The sequence below is a fragment of the Neofelis nebulosa genome, chromosome 16 (genome assembly GCF_028018385.1).
Source record: "Neofelis nebulosa isolate mNeoNeb1 chromosome 16, mNeoNeb1.pri, whole genome shotgun sequence".
Classification (NCBI taxonomy): Eukaryota; Metazoa; Chordata; class Mammalia; order Carnivora; family Felidae; genus Neofelis; species Neofelis nebulosa.
In genome coordinates this window covers 64,357,487-64,380,268 of record NC_080797.1, presented here as the reverse complement: position 1 = coordinate 64,380,268, position 22,782 = coordinate 64,357,487, and the positions used below count along the sequence as shown (strand labels likewise).

Sequence of the window (22,782 nt, the reverse complement as noted above, 5' to 3'; positions counted from 1 at the left end):
TAAGGAAAAAGATGCTCAAAATCCAAATCACCACTTTATTATGTGGCAGTCACAGTGCCAGCCCCTGCTCTTCCCATGCCACCCTCCACTCATCCAGGGGTCCACTGGCCTTTCTCATGTTTGAGTATCAGACGTCATGTTTGAGTATCCTGCTCCCTTTTTTCTTGAGTGTAGAGCTGGGCTTATAATAATTTGAGTCTAAAGAACTGATATGTCTCTTAATTGGTGATAGTGAGGAACACTACAGCACTTGAGCTCCCAGAGCAGGAGAAAGACGGGGAGGCTGGAGTCCAGAGGCTGCCCCAAGGTCATGTGGGGGTAGGGGATGTAGGGGCAGAGCCCCTGTTCATCTTTCACTCTGCAAACTGGTCCAAGAACTTGAGGTAGACCTGGCGCTGGGCTGCAGCTGCTGGAATGAAATGGCCACCAGAGTGGGTGAGGTTGATGGCTCCAGTGAATCGGCTAGCCAGTTGCATACTTTCCTGAGGGGGGATGACACAGTCAGTGTCCCCAAAAACATGGAGGGAAGGCAGCGACAAGGGGCCCTGCAGGATGGGTTCTTTGAGTCCAAGGCCCCGGGGACAGAAACCAGACACCAGGATGATAAACCTTGGCAAGGGAAAGCGAGGATCTCCCGCTTGGCCAAGGGCGCACACAAGGGCTGCTAGCGCGGCCCCCTGGCTGAAACCAAGGAGCCCATCAAAAGGCCCCAGTTTCTTCAGTGCCTGTGCCACGGTTCCCAAGGCTTCCTCCAGACCTCTGCACACTGTGGGATGGCTCAGGGCGTTGAAAACGTCTGCTTCCTGTTCTGAAAACCACCAGCCTCGAGGCTGCTCCTCCGGAAGGCAGGGCTCTAAAGTGATATAGGGAAAAGGATGGGGTTAGAGCAAGCGGGTATCTAGGGGAGAAGAAATGAAAAAGAGAGGCACTGGGGCGCCTGGGTGGCGCAGTCGGTTAAGCGTCCGACTTCAGCCAGGTCACGATCTCGCGGTCCGTGAGTTCGAGCCCCGCGTCAGGCTCTGGGCTGATGGCTCGGAGCCTGGAGCCTGTTTCCGATTCTGTGTCTCCCTCTCTCTCTGCCCCTTCCCCGTTCATGCTCTGTCTCTCTCTGTCCCAAAATAAAAAAAAAAAAAAAAAACGTTGAAAAAAAAAAAAAGAAAGAAAAAGAGAGGCACGGAGGATTTGGGAGTGACAGTAAGGAAAGAGAGGCGGCTGAGGGGAAGGGAGAAAGTCTGGGGGAAATGAGGTGGAGAACAGGGTGGCACGGAGAAAGGGGGATGACACATCAAGGCGGAAGCCTGTGAGGCTGGGAAGGAAGAAATGAAGGGTATGGGCAGAAGGAAGGAATGAGGCGAGGATACAGCGTGGGGGTATGCCAAAGGGTGTCGTGGAGACGACGCCAGATAAAAGACTCAGTGCTTTTCTTGGGCAAGGCCGTCTCACCGGGCAGGGCCGTCTCGCCGGAGGCTGGCCCGACGCTCTCGGGGCCCGCGGCATTCGCGACCAGGTGCGGGCCGCTGAGGCACACGAGCTCGGCGCGGCCCCGCAGCGCCTTCCTCAGGGCTCCCGTCTTCTCGCGGAAGGCCCGCTCGCTCTGTCGGAAGCCCGCCAGCCCCAACACCCGCAGCGGCCGCCGCGCCGCCATCTTGCCGGGCAACCCGCCAGGGGCCGGAAGCAGACTTTCCCCGAGCGGAAGTCGAATATGCAAGGGGCGGGACCAAATGCTGGCACCACCCCGAAGGCGGGCCATAGAGCGAGCCGGCGTTCCCAGAACAACCCGGAGGGGAAAGGTGTGGCCGGAGGAGGGGTGGATACCTGAGACCAAGGAGGGTCTACGGAATGAGCGGCGCTCCCTTTTCTTCTCTGCAGCTGCAATCGTCGCAGGCCGCTGCTGGAGTAGGGCGCGTGGGCTCCTCCTGCATTTGCATCTGAGGTCCCAGACTTTGGTCAGGGTCTCAATTCTGCGACGTCCTCCACCCTGCTCCCGTGCATTCTCCGCAGCGGCCGCACGGCGGCAGCCTCGGCTCGCGTCGCTAGGGAGGCGGCCAGTGCGAGGCCGCGCCTTTGGTCTCTCCTCCCTGCTTGCAGTCCCTGCCTACCTTCGCCAGCGATGGCCGGCCCAGGGCCTGGGGGGGGCGGTTCCGTCCGTGGTTCACTGTCCACGGCCCCAAAGAACTGCCGGCGTAGAAGTCCATGGGGTAGGGTTGCTGCCAGGAAATGTCCCTCAGGGCCACCACTGCCTAGTGGGGGACAACAGGACAATAACATTTGCTGACTTTTTCTGGGCAGGATTTCTTAATTCAGTCTTCACGAGGGCCTATGAAGGTCCTATTATCCCCATGCCACAGAAAGGAAATGTGAGGCTCAGAGGGGTTAAAGGACTTGCCCAAAGCCACACAGCTAGGAAGGGACTCAGCTGTAACTAAGTGCTGTTCACCCACCCCACTCCAGATCCCTCCCTTGACAGAACCAGTGCAAAGCCCACTCTACCTCAGGGATTTTCACAACTTGGTGTTACCTCATAGGGTGTCAGCAGCGGCTTGGGGAAGGCTGTGCCCCAGTCAATGGAAAGGCGTGGACATGCCACCTGCACCCACCTGGAAAGGGAAGTCAGGTCAAACCCAAGGAGGGGGGTGCTCCCCTTCTCCTGGGCAGCATGATGAAAAACATGACTGTGTCCCCAGCACACCCAATGAATGCTTACTATTCATTCTAAAGTAAAGATTGTCACCTAATGCTGTTTAGAAAAACACTACAGCATTGCTTGTTTTCTCCTGTTTCCTCCAGTGACTATGAACTTTCTGAGGGCAGGGGCTGGGCAGCTCATCTGTGATAATATCCCCAGAATCAAATTCTGCAGGTGCCAACCACTCCTCAAACTCATCTCGCACGTTATAATTGCAGCTACCTGTGAGCCCCCACGCTAGAGTGGGGTGACCCATAGCCAAGGGTAGCCCCTGCTGAATGAGTGCTCTGTAAACATTAAAATTTCACGGAAGCAATTCCCATTCACTCCAGCCTTCAATGTGTGCTGGGCAGGACTCAGATCTAAGCTTTCTTAGCCAGAGTCATAGCTAAAGAGGTAAGGGGAAGAAACTTACACATCCACCTCAGGAAACAGGCTAAGCTTGCTGGGGAAGATCTCAGAGAGCAGCAGCCTCATGAACGGAAGTCCCAAAGCTTGGAGCCGAGATTCCAGGTGCTGTTGGAAGAGGGAGGCCAAGCTCAGGTCACCATAATCAAGCAGCCAAGTCTAAATTTGTTAGCCTACTGATTTTCCCAGCTGGGTTTCTAGTCAGTCCCCTCCTTTAGAGGCCATCCCAAACCCACTGACCTCCAGAATCTTAGGGCTGCCCTGGCGGCCCAAAGTGCCCAGGATAAGGCCCCAGGATTTAGCTGAGCGGGCTGTGGTTATGGCTTCTTGGCGGTTGGCCTGCATGCGCTGGTGGTCATAGTGCTCTCTGGATAAGACTTTGCTGTATGGGTCATATCTGGAAAAGAAGTTATCAGGGTCACAGTGACAGCCATTCACAGTGTATGTTGTACACATAGCTCCCCGACCCAGCCCATTGGTCTGCTGAACCTTCAGGCTCCATGCAGGTAATTAGGAACAGAGGCAAGAGCAGAGACGGTCATTGGAAAGATCAGTCCCATAGCTGGAACAGGCAAAGGTGGGAGAGGGGTTTACGATCTCATTGTAAATACCAAGGGATGGGTGGGTACTGTGGAGCAGCAGCCCGGGTCTGACCCCCAGATTCAGAACCCAAGTACCTTAGATCCTTAGGGCTGCTGGCTGTGAAGTGCCAGAGAATGAGAAAGTTTTGGCCAATCGAGGACCTCAGTGGCAGGGAGTCCCACCCCCTCCCTAGTGGGTCATCCCAGCTCAGCCCATACCGGTAAGCGGGGACACTAGGGTTAGCAATCATGACAGACTCCAGATGGAAGCGGCCATCTCCAAGATATCTGCAATGGGTAGAAAGGGGATGGTAAGCGTGGAGTGGGGCGGGGCAGCAGAAAAGGAAGACATTGGCTTGGAGGTCCAGACTGAGTTCTTGGCCAGCTATGCTGGTCTGTGTGTGTGTGTGTGTGTGTGTGTGTGTGTGTGTGTGTGTGAGAGAGAGAGAGAGAGAGAGAGAGAGAGAGAGAGAGAGAGAGAGAGAACTGGCATTTATTTCACCTCCTGTGAGGCCTTGGTTTCCTCACATGCAAAATAAGGAGTTTGAATCAGAGGAGTGTAAGGCCCCTTTAGTTATGTAATGCAGAATCTAAGAACTGCTCCCCACTGCTCAATCTTCTGGAGGAAGGGTAGAGGGGCAGCCAGGACCATCGGAAGGCCAGTCAGGGGTCCAGAGATCCTAACTTGGAGGTGGTAGGACAGGTTGTCCCTCACCTAGCTCAACACAAACCTGGCAAGTAGTGTTCAGGGTATCAGTGATGCTGTAAACATGGTTTCAGGGTAGACATTGGGTCTCTCCGCCCAAACTGGCTCTCAGGTCCTGTTACTGAGTTGTAACAACTACCGTATTGGATTTGTGCCTTCTGCGCACCAGGCCTGGGCTAAGCACTTGACATGTAGGACTTCACTCAGTCTTATCAAAGAATCCTCCAAGCTACCTATAGTGTCTCTCTCCATTTTACAAGAGATACAACGGATGTTCAGGGATGTTAAGAAACTTGCCCAAAGTCACACAGCTATTAAGCAGTCTATTTGGACTTGATTCTAGGTTTAACCACCAGGATGTATTCAAACATGCCCTGGGAGATACTGTCCTTAAAAGTAGCTTCCCGGGCCATGGAGAAGCCAGAGACAAAGGACAATCTGCCATGGCAGCTCCTTCTTTCTTGGAGAGCACACTGAATTGTGATGAATGGCCAACACTCAAGAGTGTCCCTCCCTCCAACACACACCTTGAAGCCCCCAAGGGTAGGTGTCTATGAGCTCAGAATTATGCGGGCACAGGCACAGGGGGAATGCCCCTGGGGAGTAGGGCTGCAAGGTCTGGGCTGGGGAAGGCCCTGATGTGGGCCTGTCTAGGGGCAGGGGTGTTCTGTGTGGGAGCAGCAAGGCCTGTGGGGCCAGCATCTGCAGCCCCAGTGGTGGGGCTGAGTCAGGGGAGTGCCCCTCCCTGTTTCATTCCATTAGCCAGGAATGGGGCTCCCCTCCCCAGTCCCAGCCGGGGGAGCTGTCGGCTCTGAGGCTGGCTGCATTCACACAACATTAAGCATTTCCATTACCTAAAATAATTAGGCGGCAGGAGACATGCTGCTCCTGCTTGTTAGCTGTCCGGATGCTAAATTAATGGGGCTGCAGCCTGGGCGTGCCCATCCATCTTCTCCAATTATATTCCCACCATTTCTAGCCCACCTTCAGCCCCTGCTGTGAGGCCCCCTGACTCCTGCCCACTCTGGGCCTAGCCTCCTAGATGGACAGAGCACCTGAGAGGGAGACAGGAAACATGAAACCCTATGTGGTCCCCATTTTACATGGTGACCTTGAGCAAACAGTTAAGGAGCTTTAGACTCCGTTTTCTTTCCTATATGATGAACATCAGGCTCCCTTCTAGGGTACACTTCTTATGTCTCTATAACTGGCCCCCCATTTTTCACTTACACAACAGCCTCCACCTCTTTGGGCAGGTGGGAGGACGTACAGCCCAGAATCTCCCCAGGAGATAGGGGCTTGCACTGTGGGACACTCACACAATACTCAGCTTTCAGCTCCTGGGCAGCTGCCTGTAAGGATAATGACAGAAGGGAAGCAAGTGAGTGAGGGGAGAGAGCCAGAGCCAGATGACCAGCCTGGAGCACCTCACATGGGACCCCAGGAATAGTCTGGAGGATGGGGCTATCTGTCCACTTACCTGCAAGGTTGACACAAACTGAATGGTGCTGACCAAGGCAAGGGAACTGGCTGGGGGGAAGGTGAGGCGGATAGAATCCAGGAGGTGGGTAGTATCTATCCGGATGTCCACAAAGACGTACAGCACCCGGAAGTCTTGGACCGAGGTGTCCATGGGAACTGGGAGGAGGGTAGAGATCAGGAGACTATTTTGGAAAGCCAGAGGGGCAAAGGGCCTGCCAGGGCCAAAGCCTCTGTGCAGCCAGGACCAGTGGCTTCAGCCTAGGGATAAAAGGAGGGGGTGTGAGGGGGGTGGTGGTCACAGGTCCCTCAGAAGCTCCTTCTCTGTCACTCGGCCAGGGGCCCAGCCTACTCTACCACCAACAGCCTTTCAAACACCCACATCTGGGACAGCAACACTGTTTCCAAGGCAACCAAATCCAAAGGAAAGATCCACCTGCAGAGCAGGAAGGCCAAGGCCATCCCAGAAACTGGGAGGGACCTCCTGCCTGCAAGCAAGACAAGAAGGCACTGTGATGGGGGATTAGCATGCAGTTCTGCCCCTCTGCCTCCCTGCCAAGATCCCGGCCCACCGTACCCAGGCAGCTGTGGCCATAGTGCACCAGGAAGTCAGCTCCCAGGGCCCTTGCAGTAAAGTCATCCACACAGCAGGCCCCATACGTCACATCACCCATCACCATCGCTTCGGCCTCTGTGAACCTGTGGGGGGGCGGGGTGGGGGCGGGGTGGGGTGGGGGGAGTGGAGCCAGGGGGAACAATGAGATGGTGACACAAGGGTGAGGTGGGAGAGAGACCTACCCCTGTGGGGGTATCTCAGGGCTCAGCTCCTCTCTCCCTACCCCCCACAATCACTTGGGCTGGCAGCTGCCACTTCTGCCAACAAAGAGTAGGAGGAGCCCAGCTGCCACATCCCCCAGTCCTGGCAGCAGCTCCTGGAACTGTAGCTCTATGAGGATGGTCTCTGTAGCACCCAGTTCCTGTGTCCAAGCTCAGATTGCAGGAAGGACCCCCACCCCTCAGCTGGGCATACACGGGGTCAAATACAGACCTCTGATGCCCCGATCATCCCACCCAGAGCAACGAGTGCGTATACACATGCAAAGGCACCCACTCCCAGGCCTTGACCCTGTGGTGTGTGTGGGCAGGCACGTATGGGTACACACAGCCTCCCTGTCACCCAGACCCCCTGCTACAGGCTGGGATCCCCACCCTTAGTTAGGGCCCTCTGTGCCCAGGATGGGGGGACCCATGAACAGCTCCCCCACAGCACATGGCACCACCCACATACCTCGTGCGTCAGAAAGAGTGGGCTCTGGCCAACACATTGCCATAAGATCTGCTGCCAGGCCTGAATCACTAGGGGACAGGGGTGGGTGGGGAAGACCCCACACTCCCCAAATTCACCATGGTAATGCAACTGGAGGACCAGTTCTTCCCTGAGAGACCCACCCCTGGGGCGTGGGGCCTGGCTTGGTGACCAGAGTCTCCCCATTCCTCTCCTGGGGGTGTGGTGGAGAAAGCTGAGCTACTGTCAGTCAGCATCCGCCCCTCCTCCCCCTTCCCCAAATCAGTCTGTGCACAGAAGCAGATTATTCAACTCCTTAAAATGCAGCCCAGGCATCTGAGTCAGCCAGAGCACTTAATTTTTTATAGATTAAAATGTATGCAAATTGGCCTGAGCCCCAGAGAGCATCCCCAAGGGGCAAAAGGGTGGGAGCTGGGAAGTGAGTCTGTGGCAGCAGGATGAGAAGCAGGGTGGGGGAGGGCAGCAGCAGGGAAGTGGGAGGTTCCCATCACGAGATGACCTCCCCTTTCTCCATTCCCCCTCCCTGTTCCAGTGTTGGTTCCAGATGGCTGAGCACTCCCCACCCCCGACCCCCAAGGATGTCTCATTGTAATGAAGAAACTTAAGAGGGAAGAGGAACTGAATACCATCTCCTAGACATTTCTACCGCACCAAGCCCCTCTTTGCCCTACTCCCCCAAGTGTGCCAGAGAAAAAAGTTCACCCTGGCTAGACCTGATGCTGACAACTGAGCTCATTCCGGGTCAGCACTAAGGATTCTTAGGTTCCTCTTCAGACCCCACCACCTGCTCTGGACTCAGCTTTGAAGATACTGGAATTGAGTCATTCCTCCCCCCTAAATATTTTAGGGAAAGAGAGTTATATGGACAAAACCAAGCAGGACAGGCTGGGATCTCAGCAGGCTGGGAGTTTAGTTTTGGCTTTTTCCCTTTGTGTGTGTATGGTTATGGGAGGGGATAGGGTAAGGTCAAGGTCCAGAAGGAAAAAAATGTCAACAGGCAGAGCTGTAACAGGCATGGGGAAAACCTTGGCTCAGCTTCTTCAGTGCCCCAGGCCTCACCTTTCCAAGATATCCACAATGGTGCAGGCAAAAAGGAGAAGGCCTTCAGGCATTTGCAAGGCCACTGAAAGACAAGAGCAGAGACATGAGAGCAGAGGGCTGGAAAAATGCTGGGATGGGGCTACTACCCCTGACTGAGCCAGGCAACCTCACCACCCCTACCCCATCTCAAAGCTTGAGGGCTCACCCTTCTTGGCCTGAGCCTGTTGAATCCTCCAGATGGTCTTGGGAATCTCAAAGTTATAGTTGGAAGGCAAGACTTGAATGGCTGCCTGCAGGTGGGGGTTGTTCAGGATTTCAGGGGGGATCTGATTGGCCAAGCGTCCCCGAGGGGCTCGACCTAGGACAACGCAAGGCCTGAGTTGGCTCCTGGCCTAAAACAGAGCCAGACCCAGCTAAGCTGTTAACACCACCCAAGTTTCAAGCCCAGATCCCAGATGCCAAGGGGCTTGGCCCAGCCTTCTTCCCCACTGAATTCATTCTGAAGCTGGAAAGAGAATCCATTAAGCAAGGAAGACAGCTGCATAATTAGTTTCCAGGTTGAGAGATTACTGGAAATCAGAGACTTAAGCCCATGAACGGGGCATAGTTCATACCTTACCTCTGGAGAACAGAAATGATACCAGGAGACTGAACTGAGGACAAACAGAAAAAAGCCCACACAACTGCTCCTTGACAAAGAACAACTCTGAGGGAAAGCCTAGCCACCCTAGCACCCTGGGAAAATGTCTCTCTTCCCCCAGTCCCTGAGACCACCTTGAAGTTCTGAGGTCCTAAATATGAGGTGTATAAGCCAACTGTTACAAGTACTACAAGTACTATTTTAAAAGACTGCCCTCTTTTATTTTTTTAAGTTTATTTATTTTGAGAGAGAGCTCACAAGCCAGCAGAATCCCAAGGCGCCCCAAAAGACTGTTCTCTTTACTCATGTCCCACTGACTAGGTCTACACTGATGAATTCCTACACTCTTCCCTCTCCTCATTTAAAAGAGAAATAAATGGGGCGCCTGGGGGGGCTCAATCAGTTGAGTATCCGATTCTTGATTTTGGTTTAGGTCATAGTCCCAGGATTGTGGGATCGAGCCCCACATCTGGCTCAGCGATGAGCATGGGGCCTGCTTAGGATTCTCTCTCTCCCTCTGCCCCTCTTTGCACTCTCTAAAAAAAATGAAATAAAGTTAATAATAATAATTAAATTAGATTAAATTTTTTAAAAAAGGGAAACAAACAACAAACATTTAACTGACTTAACAAGTTCCCTAGTCCCATAGTTCCACCCCAGGAAAGATGGAAAGAACACACTCTAATTAGGACTGGGGGCAAACAGGTAAAGACAGAGAAGTGATTTCGCTCTTTAGGGGCTGGTAGTCTAGTGGGAGCAAATGCAGGTATGCAAATTACAACCCTTTGATTAAAGAAAACAGTGTAGCCCATAGCAAAACTGCAGCCCTTAATTTGCATCCTACTCTCCACAGTTCAGTTTAGCTCAACCCCTACTATATCTTTAGGAACCAGATAGTTTGGGAATGTGACAAGGAAGGCAAGAAATGTATTGAATGAATATTTACTGAACCTGTAGTTTGTGCCAGAACTTCTGCTAGGGCCCTTGACTACTATGGGAGGGTTGCTCCTAGACATGACCCTTCACCCTCTGCCTGTGGATGGATGGTGGTCGTGATGATGGTGCAGTGGAGAATTAGCATGGCAGGCTGGGATCCTGAGACCAGAGGTGAATGTCACCCCTGCCATCGTTTTTGTTCAGTTGTTTCGAAGGCCTTCGAACAACCAGCTCAGAACCCTGGGTCCCTCACAAAAGCTCCTCTGACAGGGCCAAGTCCCTTGTGGTCTTGGGGGTGTGGGAGCTGCTGGCCTTAGTAGCTCAATTAGTCCCCAGGACCAGTAGGCTCCTCCTCCTTTGTCACGTGCCTGTAATCTTCTGTTTACATCAGCATTCTCCGGTAGACAGAGGTCCTGGAGGGCAGGACTGTCGTCTAGTCCCTCCATCCAGTAGAGGCCTGGCATTCAGTGGGCCCTCAGTAAGTGCCTGGTGAATGAAACCCGCTTCTTTCCTGAAAGCACTGCCTGAGGGCCCACTTGCAGAATGGCCACTGCAACGCTCCAGTTCTTTTCCTCCCGGTCGGGTCCGCCTTATCCGTGAGTCCTCCTGAGCCTGTCTGCCCGCCAAGGCAGGAGGGCAGCGTTTCCGGCGTGAGGACTACAGGCTCCTAGGAAGGGCTGCTCCCGATCGAGCCCGAAGACTGCAAAAAGGAAGACCGGTCCCTCTGGGCTCCAGCGAAAGCCGCGGTACCCAGTGACCGCGGGGCCCTCGGGGTCCGGTGGAGAAAGGCCGCCGCTGTTAGAGGGGGCTGGTTCTGTCCCTAACTTGAGGGCCCTAACCTGCGATGTGAGGTCCTGCGGCCGCAGAATGGTAGTACTTACCTCTGCCAGGGCCGCTTCGGCCGCCGGGCTCTGCAGCCACCGACTCCACCAGCGCCGCCATCACTAGCCTGCCCACGTGGAGATCAAAAAGGCAGCGTGAGAAGAACGCCGAGAGCTCAGACATTGCGATCAACCGCCGATCGCTAGCGAGGGGCGGGAATTTGCTGGGCGGGGACCAGGAAGGAGATGATAGGGGCGGGACTATCGCAAGTCCCTCTTAGCCCGGAAGGACGGGGCTCTCCCGAGCCCCCAGAACACAGCAGTTGCGCTCTCCTGGCTGCCCAGGCTTCTCCGCTCAGCTCCCAGCCCGCCCGACCTGGCATTCCCAGGCCAGTGCTCCTCTATTTGCCGACTCCTTGCCCGAATTCTACAGTCTGTCTTGTGAATGGGGACACCCCCCCCCCCCAAGTCTCCCTTCTGCTCCTCTCCCAGTATCCCCTCCTGGTAAGCAGTGGAGGCCATGTAGGTAGGCCACATTCTCTAACTCAGAGGATCCCACTGCCCAAACAAGACAGAACTCAGCTCCACTCAGCCCAGCTCCAAATTGAGTCCTGGTGCTGATTTCAGGAGCACCAGAGGGCTCTTACCTTTAGAACCAAGTGTGGAAGGTTCCCATATGAAAAACTAGCAATTTGGGAAGACCCCAAATCTGAGGGTGCTTTCCTGGGGCAGGGAGGTGGTCCAAGGATTTGAACAGCCTAAACCGTTTGGATTCTGGCCAACATTGCTCTGCCTAGGCTGCCCCACAAGCCTAGATAGTCTTTCTCTGGCTTGGGCCTGGGCTCCTGTGATCCCAAAGAGAAGGAAGAGTGGCCAGTGAGGCAGCCTTGACGTTTGGAAGAGCAGAGTACCTGCAGGACTGGCCCTTAACAAGGTCTGCCCTAGAGAGCAAAGGTCCCCCAGGGCTGTTTGCCCATCCAGCCCTCTGGCACCATCTTCCTCTTTTGGTGGTGGTGATGTGAGCACTGCTGGCCCTTTAAGGTAGCTCTGTGGCCTCGGGCTCCCCTGGAGGCCCTCCTTGCTTGGAAACTCCTAATTAAAGTGCATGGAGAAGTGAAAAACAAGCAGCCAGGGACAGGCCCTGCCTGGGAGGCTGCCCAGAGAAGAGGGATATATGGGCTGGCTGAGAGTGAGCAGCCAAGGGGAGGGCCAGAAAGGGTCAATGCTCTGCCCCTCAGGCCACTGACCGATGCTCTTAGGACAGTTACAACTTCGGACTGAACTGTGGCCAACATCGGTCTCAGGAACACCCCTCTTGCCTTGATAAGAGTCCAGCCCGGAATGTCCCTGGTTCTTTGGACCCCCAGGGTGCAAGATCTCAATTCCAGGGATCCCCTGAGTCCAGCCCTTCCCCCTTCAGGACACGAAGGCCCAGCCAACGGGCAGCTTTAGTTCTGGCTGCAGCTGTGAGTTTGGCAAGGGGGCGGGTGGGGATTGACTCTAGCAGAGTAGTGGCTTCTCCCTAGCAAGCACACCACCCCTTAGGGTCTTTCCCTAGGCAGAGGTGGGGCCTGTTGATGATAGAAGGCCCCCATCCTCATAACATTGCCCTACAGCCTCTGTGCTGAATGAGCTGTTCTTGTACCCATTAGGAAACCAGGTGATGTCTAGAAGAACTAACATGTCCCCCAAGATACTGCAGTGAAGGACATTGAGGGCTGCCATTCAACTTGGGCTGAGAACACCTCCATCTGTTTGTGGGGGGTCTCCCTGCCTGAGTTACTCAGCAGTCTGAGTAATTACTGCCTGACAAGAAGGCAGGCACAGTGCACCCCCACGCTACACCACAACACCCGCCTACAGTCACCCCCACCCCCTGGCTGGACTCCAAAGCAGCATCCAGCCCTCCTGAGGCCTGAAATAACTCTGCTTCTCACACTCACGCCCAGCCCCAGCCAACTTTGCCTAAGATGCTAGAGTTTGTGGGGCAAGGGGGTTATGGGGAGGCAGCTCATGGAGTTGGAAGGAGGATTAGCATACCCTGATTCAGGCCTACACTTTGGCACTGATCTGCTCTGTGACATTGAGCAAGTTGTTCAGACTCCCTGAGCCTCAGTTAACTCATGGAGAGCCTCTGCAGTGCCCAGTGCCTTAAGTTCAGCTTTAATGTCTGCCTGGCAGGGCTCAGGCAGGGTGTGAGGTCAGTCCAGCCCTGCAGCTGGTCAAAGCTAAGAGAATGCCTCACCTTCAGTTCATCCCAAGATGGACCAATCTTTTTTTATTTTTTTTAAGTTTATTTTGAGAGAGAGAGAGAGAGCACATGTGAGCAGAGGAGGGGCCAAAAGAGAGGGAGAGAGACTCCCAAGCAGGTTCCACACTGTCATTGTGGAGCCCAACATGGGGCTCGAACTCATGAACTGTGAGATCATGACCTGAGCTGAAGCCAAGAGTCAGACGCTTAACCGACTGAGCCACCCAGGCACCCCCATGATGGACCAATCTTCTTAATCTTCAGAACAAAGTTACTTTTTCCACTACCAAGCATTTGCACATTCTCTTCTGCCTGGAATGTCCTTTTTCCTTCTCCGCCCTCAAGACCCAACCTAAATGGCATCTCTTTAGTGAAGATTTCCTTGATGGTCCTTCACCCTCTTACAAAGCTAGCAGAGCCCCCTCCCACACTTGATGTCTCCTCGTCATATTCTAAGATGGCTTGTGGGTCTTTCTTCCTAAACTATGCCATAAGCTTCTGGAAGTCCATATCTATGTAGTTAGCTCAAATACAGAGCCTGGGTGCCATTAAATGCATGTGTGAATGAATGATACTGGCCTTCTTTTGAACCTTCCTATCATACCAAGTTTTTCTCCATGGAATCACAACTCATCTCACTTCAGTTAGCTCTCTTAGACATCACCTGCTCAAAGCAGCACTCCTTGACCCCCTCATATTAACTCTGTACTATATCCTGCTTTTCTTCCAAGCACTGCCTGATCTCGACTTTTTTCATTTGTTCCCTATTAACTATAAACTCCACAAAGGCAGAGACCTTGTCTTTTCCATTGGCTGAATCCCTAGGAATAGTAGTGTCCCACAGGATAGACCCTCAATAAATGTGTATTGAATGAGTGCCTTAGCCCACTTTTTCCTTTCCTAGGACCCCTCTTATCCCAGGCCAGTAGGGGGTGCCGCCTCCACCCAGGATCTCTCCAGGCCTGAACCTTCTCAGCTCAACTCAACTGGCCCCCCGCAGGGCCAGCTTTCTAGGCGGTGCCTCCACCATCTTTCAGGAAGCCCCGGGCGGGGTCTGTGTAGACTGAAGGAGACCAGGGAACCCCCTAGGCGGGGATAGCCTACTTGAGCCCCACTTTGGTTCTTCTCTTTCTCTAGGATTTACAACTGGGCCTCAGTGAATGCTTGCTGAATGGACTAGACCTGTCTGGGCGTTCGCCACACCTCCCCCCGACAAAAGAATAGTATCGGGGGACGGTGGATGTGAAGCGGCTGGGTCCGCGGGAGCTGTCCTGGGCGAGGAGGAGCCGTCGAGCCTCCGAGAAGCAAGCGGAGCCGGCTAGAGAGGATATGGGCAGGGGTGCTGACTTGTGACTGGGGTCTCATGGCGGTTGTCTTCCTGCCCCAGCTGGTGGGCAGAGCGCACGCTTCCAGCCGCCTGTCTCGGTGACCTCCAGCCGGGAAGGGCGAGCGGGCGGGGGTTGGGCTGCGGGTGCGAGCTCCGGGAAGCCCGAGGGGCCCGGGAGGGGCTTTCGAGTGACCCGACGGCCGGCCCGGGGCTGGGGCAGGTACTTGGACCAACGCGGGCCAAGGATCGTCCCCGGGGGCGGGCGCAGCGAAAACACCTTGGGAGGCGGCGCCGTGCGGCTGAGCGCCGCTGCCCTGGGAATAGGACGGCGCTCGGCACCGCGAGCTGAGAGCACTTTCATAAATTTTGTATGGGAGGCGCTCCGTGAGCGGGGGCGGGGAGCGGAGCGAGAGGGAGGGAGCTAGCGAGCGAGCGAGGGAAGGAGGGAGGGAGGAGGAAAGGTGGGGGAAGCCGGGGGGTTGGGGGGAGGAAGGGAGGCGCCCCGCTCCGCCGATCACCGGGTCCTGCAAACGCGCGCCGGGCGCTTTCCCCGGAGCTCGGCGGTGCGTGCGAGCGCCCTTTTGCAGCAGCCGCGGCGGCGGCGGCGGCGGCCCGAGGGGGCGGAAAGGAGGGGGCTGCAGCCCGGCGGCCGGGCGGCCGGGGGGCGGCGTCCCCTCTCAAAACCGCCTGCAAAGAGCTCGGGGCTGCAGAGGCAGGCCGCCGGCTCCGCGGAGCAAGCCGCTTGTCCCGGGGCTGAACGAGCGCGCCGGGCTGCCAGGCAGCGCCGCGGTTGCTAGTGGGCGCCGGTGCCCTCGGCGCGGGGCTCGGGCTCACCATGCCCCTGAGGGGCCTGGCTGCCGGGCACAAGCGGATCCCCGGCTTGCCCCCGCCTCGACGCGCTCGGATTAGCTGCAGCCGGCGCCCAAGAATTTGAATCCGGACTCCGGGAGGGAGCGCGCCTAGGCCGACCTCGGAGTGGCGGCCCCACGGCCAACATGCTTCGCAAAGGTGAGTTGGAGCTGAAGGGGCAAGTTGGAGTTGAGTGTGCACGGGACAGAGCCGCGAGGTTGGGAGCCGCCTGAGAGCTGCCCGGCGCCGGGGCTCCTGGCCGGGGAAGCAGCCCCTGGCGGGCTGGCGGGCTTTGCGGGGACGCACCTGCGGAGGGGTTGCTGCTGGAGCTCAAGCCCCTGTCGGTGACCAGTTGCGAGACACGGGATTTGCTCCGTGGATCTAGCGGCCAGGCCTAGGGATCTGGCTCGGCGAGGTCATTTAGAGACCACAGTGAGCTGCCCATGATGGGAGGGGAGGTGGCCTTCTGGGACCTTTGCTTTGCCATTATAAAGTTTTGCAGTTGCAGGCTCCATCCCCTGCGCGGGCACATGCTGCCAGTTCTGCCGCTTTGACCGTGCCGGGTGTAGCCCGCGCTCCAGTGCGGCCAGCGGTCAGTGACCGCGGGCCCGGGCGCTCACTGCGCGCCCTCGCTTCTCAGGCGGGGCCCGGACACGGGCACCTTTCCTGCAGTCTGCTTTGGTCCTCAGGGACGGGCTCTGGGTACCCAGCAGCCGAGGGAAGGTGGCCAGCGCCTGATGTCCGGTTCTTCAAAGTTTCCTCTCTGACTGGAGCAGAAAAATGCGAAGGCGGGGGGCAGCGCGGGTTGCGTGCGCGGCAGGTGCCAGGCTCAACTTGAGGGGAGCTGGCCCCGCGCGACCACCTAACCACGACCCTCCCTCTCCCTCCGCCGCCCGGCTCATTGCAGAGCGTTGCAAAGTTGGCGCGGGTGCTGGGGAAGTCCCGCCGCGCCCCCACGTGGCTGCCGCGCGGGGAGCTGTCCCCAGGGCCCAGGGAGGGCAGGTGACCACGCCGTGAGCCCGCAAGCCCCGTCTCCAGCTACCCCGGCCTCTGCGTCTGCCTCCCTCCCTTTCCAGGTCCGGGCGAACTGCGGCGCTCCGCCGGGACCCTCTGGTCCCTGGACCCGGCCGGGTGGCCTGCGAGTCTCGGCGCCTGTGTCTGGCGACCCGGGCCCTGCGGGAGCCGGTTGAGGCGAGAGCTCAGGTAGCTGAGGGGCCTGATCCCTGCGCTCAGCGCTCCTGCCTTAATCCGCCCCTGTTTCCATGGCAACAGACCGAGGTGTCGTAAGCACAGGATTCTGACCTCACAGTAGGATAGGGAAGGAGAAAACGGGCAGGGGGAGGTGGCGGAGGAATGGGAAGCGAAGCCTCAAGATGGGCGGAGAGGAGCAGGCGTGGGGGTCATGGAGGAGACCCCACTAGCAGGTGGGACAGGTGGGTGAAGAAACCACACCTTCGCTGGACGCAGTAAAGGCTCTGTGGTGGTCCAGGCTTGCTCAGGCCTACCGGGAAGCCTTGGTTGCCCCATCCTGTCAATAGTCACAAACTTGTGTGACTTGTGTCTTCCACGTGGGCCTGGGCAGTGCGGGGGAAATGCTAGCTGCCTTTTACTGTGGTGTGGGAAAAGTCCCTGCGGCTGTTTGGAGAAACCACTTCACGGATACACCCAGTTCCTTTTCTCTGCAGAAAGTGACTAAAAGTCCTTTCAGCAGCTAGCGTTGCTGGCCTGAGTGTCTGCACACAGAAGGGGCTTTTTACAGAACTGAGCAGAAGCCCAGGTCTGAGAAGCTTCGGCCTGGAGTGTGTAGACTTGCCCTGGTGCGTAAGGCTTCCCAGGCAGTTTTAAAAAGCCGCCATGTCTGGGTTGCCTCGTCTGTGATGGAGATAATAGAGGGAAACTGACATCTCATTTTCCTTTTGGTCTGTTGCCTTTTGGCAGTTTCTAGTTTAAAGTGAGCCACAAAGCAGCCCATGCACTTCATTTATATGGCTTAGGTGCCCAGGGAGGCTTGAGTAACCTCCAGGAGCCTGTCTTTCTCATCCAGAGACCCAACCTGGAATGAGCCCAGTGCATCCTGGGGGCTGCTCCCCTTGGAGGAGGCTCACTTACCCTGCTCAAGAGGTGGCTGCTGGAGGCTTGGCAGTCATATGCATTCACCACTTGGGCTATTTTTCCCTTCCTTCATGGCTTGGTTGATGAGAGAGTTTCTTCCAGCAAAGAGGTTTCCACCTGGATTGACCAGGGGAAAACAGAGCAGAAAAACCTTTTGCTGGGCTATGCTCGACTCCAGTGGCCTGCAGCCTTCTGCTGGGACATTGTGTGGGCAAAGGACTTTTATTTTGGTCCTTTGCTGGACATTCTTCTCTCTCTGTCCCTGATTGTGATCACCAGGACTTGTTTCTTTTGCACACATGTACAAGACACTCGGATTCTCCGTGTGGATTCTAGGTATGTGCTGAAAGCCAAAGGTATGCCTGAGGCCAATGCCAAGGGAGGTGGCCATTGAAGTGTTTGCTTCTCAAATTGTTCCCCAAAGCTCCAAGCAAAATGTTACAGGGTAGGTTCAGACAATTGTTGCAGTTTCCCTGCCTATCAGCTGCAGGGCCCTTCATGGGGTCCTAGACCTGAGGGAGTTTTATAGTCCAGCTTTGGAAGAGGGTTTGAAAAAAGAAAGAGCTGCCATTCCTAGATCCTGGGGGCAGAGTGGAAGAGAAAAACCCTCTTTTCTGTAAAGGGTTGGGCTCGTGGGCTTGACAATGGAGTGCTTTGTGGATTTAGGAGGCTCAGTGTCTGAAGGCCCAGAGGAGGAAGGCAGTGAGCGTAGGCATTCGGTCATGAGGGTCATTGCTCTGATTTCTGGTTGTCCTGTTACAGCAAGCTGGGTCCTGTCTTCTGGCAGGACATTTTAGGAATTGCGTGCGCTGCCTTGCATCCCTTCAGGAAAGGACTCTACTGGCCACAGCCCCACCTCTGTGAACCAGAACAGCCCGAGTCGTCAGTGGATCCTGCTGCTGACAGTGCTAGTAGCTGAAGGCTTCAGCTGCTGCCTGCCCTCTTTTCCATCTCCTGGCCTACCCTGGCAGAACCAGGGATATAAAAAGCAAGCCTCTGGTCAGAGATGAGAGGCAGGCAGAGCAAGCCAGGCCCCGAGCCACCCAGCACCATCCAGGAAGAAAGAGCAGCCCTGTTGGGGGTTTTGCTTTGCCAGAAGTGGCCTGCTTAAGGTCAGGATCTATGGTTTTCATTTTTAGAGCTATAAAAACAGAATGCAAATCAACAGCCTCTGGGCTAATAAAGAACCTGTCCTTAAAGTTTTTGTCTTGTTAAGCAAGGAAATAGAGTGCCAAATAGGCTTTGTTAAGTGGCAGTCTAATTAATAATTTAAAATCTTGTAGCTGTCTTTCATTAGAATTTATCTGTACATCAACCACAAAATCAGTCAAACACACTCATTTATAAGTTAATGCCATTTTTGAATAATTCAGCAAGAGCTAGATTAAGGTCTGCAATCCAGTAAGATGCATTTTGTTCTTTTGGTTTCCATAGCCAGATGGGCTGGCCTGGTGGCTGGATTGGGTCTCCTTTGTGTGAAGAAGGAGGGGAGGCAGAGGGAGGAAGGGACCATGGGGTTGTCAGTGCTTCGTCCATTTGATCCCTGAGGTTCCCTAGGTGACCTGAGAGTCTCCATGTGGCCAGGGGTAAGCAGGCTCCATCTCTTGGAGCTATCCATAACATGGCCCTGTTTAGCTCCGATGGAGAGGAGAAGGGAGGAGTGTTCCACCAACAGCCAAGACACTTCTCTTTCCGCTGCAGAGGAAGTGTAGAGTGGAAATACAAGAGCCCTGCTTGAGAGGGTTGAGATATGAGGCTTTTGTATCCCAAACCCCGGTGCAGAAGTGGAATTTCAGTCTTCCCAGCCTAATTCTGGCCCGCTCAGGGAATGCAGCCTGGTGGAACCAATGTCACCAAAACAGCTTCTATCATTGGGAGCCTCTGGGCTGCTGCTTTCCTCAAAGTTCCTCGTCCTTGTGCCGGAAAAGAGAAGCCAAGAGGAGGAATTTTAGGGGAGCACCGGGACACAACCAACAGAAGAAGAGAGGCAGAGCGAGTTGCTAAATAAAGCCCATGCATGCATTTTCTCATCAGTAGCCAGAATAAAAGCAAGGAAAGCAGCGTATTGTTTCCCTTGTGAGCTCAGACCACACAGAAAATGTGTTTTGGTTCGATTCCTGTCATGCCAATACGTGGCCAAATCCTCATTGCAGCTCTCAGGTCCATTTTTGACAGACAAGCTGTTCCAGACCCAAACTCCGAGCATGGGCACACGGGCTCCTGCACTGCAGGAAGGAATCCCGGAGTTTGTGGTCTCCATCTCGGGCTGCTGCTCCTGAGCCCTCTAGAGGGTTCAAGGGCACTATTTATGGACACCAGGTAGATAATTGGAGCAGACGGTGGACTTGACACCAGCAGAGGTTCTTGGCCAGGTTCGAAAAGGGGAAGTCTTGTTAGGAAGAGGAAAATGCAGGTGTCTGTCCCCTGACCTGTGGCATAGTTGACAGCAGATGAGGCTGAGGAGGGAGGCTTGTGGGGTGAATTCAACTCTGAGCTTTGGAGTCACAGCCTGAAAAAGGACACAGCAGAAGTTCGCTTGCTGGAGAGGAGAAGGAGGGGGCAGGCATCATGAAGGATGTCAAGAACGGATCTGTTTGGTACCATCTGCAGCAAAGTAGTGGTTAAGGTTAAAACAGAGAGGAGATGACAGGGAGAGAACAGATGGCCAAGGAAGCAAAATAGCTGGTGAAACGGGAACAGAGCCTCCAGGGACAGCAGAAGGCAGGACCTCCGCGCAGAGTGCCGGAAGCAGCCCTTTCTCGGGTGCGCTGGCCAGGCCACCCTGAGTAGAAGCGAGTCGGAGAGAAGAGTGGGACAGGGACTTCAGGGTGAGGGTTTCCTCGAGGCCTGGGAGAAGACCCAGGGAGACATTAGCTCCAAGGTTAAGAGGCCCAGAGCAGGGACTTCCTTGGATGCCTTTGAATTGGGGAGAGGAGGCACGCTGACTTGGTTGGTGTCCATCACCACGGCAAGGCAAAGCCACCTTGGGTCTTAGAGCATGCGTGGTTGAACCCACTGGGAGGAGGTATGGATGCTGGCTGGAAACAGGGGCAGCAAAGATCCACTTGTGCCCATCCGTGTCCATGCAGTGGCAATAGCTGCTTGTAATTACTGATGGGCCTGGCTAAGTGACTCCACACCTTATGTCATGTGATCTCCATAATCACCCTTTGAGGTCAGTCTGTACTTGCCCCTGCTATACAGATATGGAAACTGAGGCATGACAAATGAAGTCCCTTGTCCTGGGTCACTCAGCTGACACACTGTTGAGTCAGAATGCAATCCCAGATCTGTCTGCCACCACACTCTTTCACTTGTTCTCTTGACCCCTAAACTCCACTGTCTCACGTGCCCATCTGCCTTGAATTCCTGTGACATTTGTTTTGCGGGATGCTGGACACTGATGAATCATTTGTATCTTGTTACAGAGCTCCCTGGTAGTTCCCAGGCACTCCCCTTCTGGTCTACCCCCAGGAGCATCTCCGGCTGGGGCCTGGGGCTCGAGGACCCTGAGTCATCGTCCCACCTATCCTCTTCTTCCCTGCCCCTCTTTGTATTTGGGCAGATACGCCCTCACCTACTGCCTTCTGCTGTGGTTTCTTCATGACACAGATGGGACAGTGGGCCAGCACCATCCTGCCTGCTTTCGTGCCCTTGAGAAAGGCCGGGACGTGGTTTATTTGGGGGCTGGATCTTGCCACTACGTTGCTCTTCCTGGCTAACCTCGTAGACCTGTGAACAGCCACCCTCCAGACTGGCTGGTGCTTGTGTGGAGAGCAACGGCCCCAGGATGTGGCTCAGGTGGATGGTAGTGGCAGGTCCCTCCACCTGTATCTGCCCCCCCACCTCTGGGGTTCTCCCTCCCTCCTGGGGTGGCGCTCCCATGGCCCAGCCCTAGTCTGTTAGCTGGACTGTAATGCAGAGCTCAGAGTGGTCTTCTAGAAGGGACTTCTCCTGCCCCCTTCAGAACATGTTTGAATCCTCTGAGTGAGAGCTCTCATCCACCATGGTGACGCAAGGTGTCTGATCTCACAGATAGGCTGGTGCTTCCGAGCCTGTGATTATTGTCTAATCAGTCAGCGAAGTTGGGATCCAAAACAGCAAACAGCTCTGCTATCTGATTCAGAAGAGTTGCCCTGGAGGCCTCCGTGTTGGCACAATACTGTGTGTGTGTGTGTGTGTGTGTGTGTGTGTGTGTGCGCGCACACACACACACAGAAACACACCTGGCTAGCGTGCAACAAGCTCTGGACGTGTGCGAGCCGGCAGTGTGCTGAGTGCATGTGCCCGACCTACTGGCCCTGGAGCCTATGTCGGCACCCGCACCTTGGGTGCCGCGTTGGTGCCGTTGGTGAGCTGGCGAGCTGCTCAGTGGGGGACTCCAGGGGTGAGTGGGCCAGTGCTCCGTGCACTGCACGTCGGTGACCAGGTTCCTCCGCACGGCTGGGGGCGCCAAGTGGCTTCTAGGAGACAGACCTCCGCAGGCCCTGGACCTGGGCCTCTTGGCGGCTCCCTGGGCTGATCCCAGAGGGCCGTGGCAGCATAGTCAGGGTGCGTCCATGGGAAATGGAGGAAGAGCCTTTTTCACATCAGAGAAAAGCTGGGCTCCCGGCTCTCAGCCCACTGAGGTGGTATGAAAGTTTGCTTCTGCCTCTAAAATTGCCCTCGCAGAGCCTGCCATCTCTCTCCGGGCTCTTGTGCCAACACATAGTGAAGGGGGCCTTTACATATGCTTGTATAGAGAGATTCATGAGGCCCTGGGGGGAAAATTGGCATTCTTCTCACAATGATTTATTTATAGGGCGATTGGATGATGGGGATATGGAGGCTAAGGTGCCTCCATTAGTGAGAAGCACACAAGGCAGGAAGCCTTGCTCTGTATTTGACATTTAGTGGGGCGACTCCTACCAGGGAGCTGCTTTTTCTTTTAGAAGGTTTTGCCCTTAATGTTCTATTCATGGGCTTGTCTGAGCAGGCTGGGAGAAGGAAGGAGCGTGCAGGGCAGTGGGTTGCCCGGCTGAGGCTGGCCAGCCTAGGCGGCGGCAGGGCCCGGTAGGTCACGCTGTGGCCGATGTGGGGCAGGCTGGGCAGGCCTGACGCTGGGGGCCAGCAGCTCTGTTCCCGCGCCAAGGGCCACCTCGTTGGTATGTGCTGTGCTCAGTGTGTCATTTGGTGTTTCCTCTCCTGTCTGTCTCTATTTTCACCGGCCCCCAGGCTCTGCCTCGAACAGCGGCTCTGTGTGACCCCGGCTTCGGCTTGGCCGTGGCCCTTTTCTTCCTAGGGACTGTGGGGTTGTAGAAAGAATACCAAAGTTGGAGTCCCAGGGCTGTGTTAGGTTCCATCTCTGTGGCTGACTCACTAGGACCCTGGGTACGTTTCTTCCTCTCTGGGCCTTAGTTTCCCCATCTGTAACCTGACTAGATTGATGACTTTTCAAGTGTTTTTTGGAAGTAGAACAGTTTCTTTGAATGATAGCCACTGACAGAGCCCAGAGTATAAAATAGATAAGCGTATGTGGCCCTGATCAGGGGACAGGGGCCTCCAGCTCTGGCCTCTCTGCCATCCCAACAGCCCCTCCAGGAGATCAGGGAGTCTCCTGTGGTCCTGTTTGGCAAGGCAGCGCCCACAGGAAGGCCACT

At 55.4% G+C, this 22,782-nt stretch overlaps 3 protein-coding genes and 1 long non-coding RNA gene across 6 annotated transcripts in view; 2 read left to right on the top strand and 2 right to left on the bottom strand.

Annotated features, from left to right (window-relative positions):
* Positions 1–21: 21 nt before the first annotated feature.
* On the bottom strand, positions 22–1,798 carry OVCA2 (OVCA2 serine hydrolase domain containing). The gene is made up of 2 exons (XM_058704786.1): positions 1,444–1,798; positions 22–853 (listed from the first exon to the last, which is right to left on the bottom strand). Exons 1-2 carry the CDS (start codon positions 1,748–1,750, stop codon positions 354–356), a joined length of 807 nt encoding a protein of 268 aa, XP_058560769.1. The 5' UTR covers positions 1,751–1,798; the 3' UTR covers positions 22–353.
* DPH1 (diphthamide biosynthesis 1) lies at positions 722–10,738 on the bottom strand. Of its 3 annotated transcripts, XM_058704780.1 has the most exons (14): positions 10,665–10,738; positions 10,320–10,483; positions 8,413–8,565; positions 8,226–8,289; positions 6,438–6,559; positions 5,862–6,019; positions 5,612–5,733; positions 3,895–3,963; positions 3,335–3,491; positions 3,102–3,202; positions 2,519–2,597; positions 2,100–2,240; positions 1,816–1,928; positions 722–853 (listed from the first exon to the last, which is right to left on the bottom strand). In XM_058704780.1, exons 4-13 carry the CDS (start codon positions 8,276–8,278, stop codon positions 1,833–1,835), a joined length of 1,098 nt encoding a protein of 365 aa, XP_058560763.1. In that variant the 5' UTR covers positions 8,279–8,289; positions 8,413–8,565; positions 10,320–10,483; positions 10,665–10,738; the 3' UTR covers positions 722–853; positions 1,816–1,832. The 3 variants fall into 3 exon arrangements, with proteins under 3 accessions (XP_058560763.1, XP_058560762.1, XP_058560764.1); XM_058704779.1 differs by lacking the exon at positions 10,320–10,483 and having other exon boundaries at positions 10,665–10,732; XM_058704781.1 differs by lacking the exons at positions 10,320–10,483; positions 10,665–10,738 and adding an exon at positions 9,799–10,134.
* A 3,940-nt stretch (positions 10,739–14,678) lies between these two features.
* Positions 14,679–22,782, top strand: part of RTN4RL1 (reticulon 4 receptor like 1) — a 73,250-nt gene continuing 65,146 nt past the window's right edge. Inside the window, exon 1 of the mRNA XM_058704778.1 lies at positions 14,679–15,190. Within this exon, the coding sequence (XP_058560761.1) occupies positions 15,178–15,190 (13 nt within the window). The 5' untranslated portion in view covers positions 14,679–15,177. The remainder of the gene's footprint in view (positions 15,191–22,782) is intronic.
* LOC131497987 (uncharacterized) lies at positions 15,871–18,342 on the top strand. The gene is made up of 2 exons (XR_009255240.1): positions 15,871–16,464; positions 17,906–18,342. It is a non-coding gene; the product is annotated as an uncharacterized LOC131497987 (long non-coding RNA).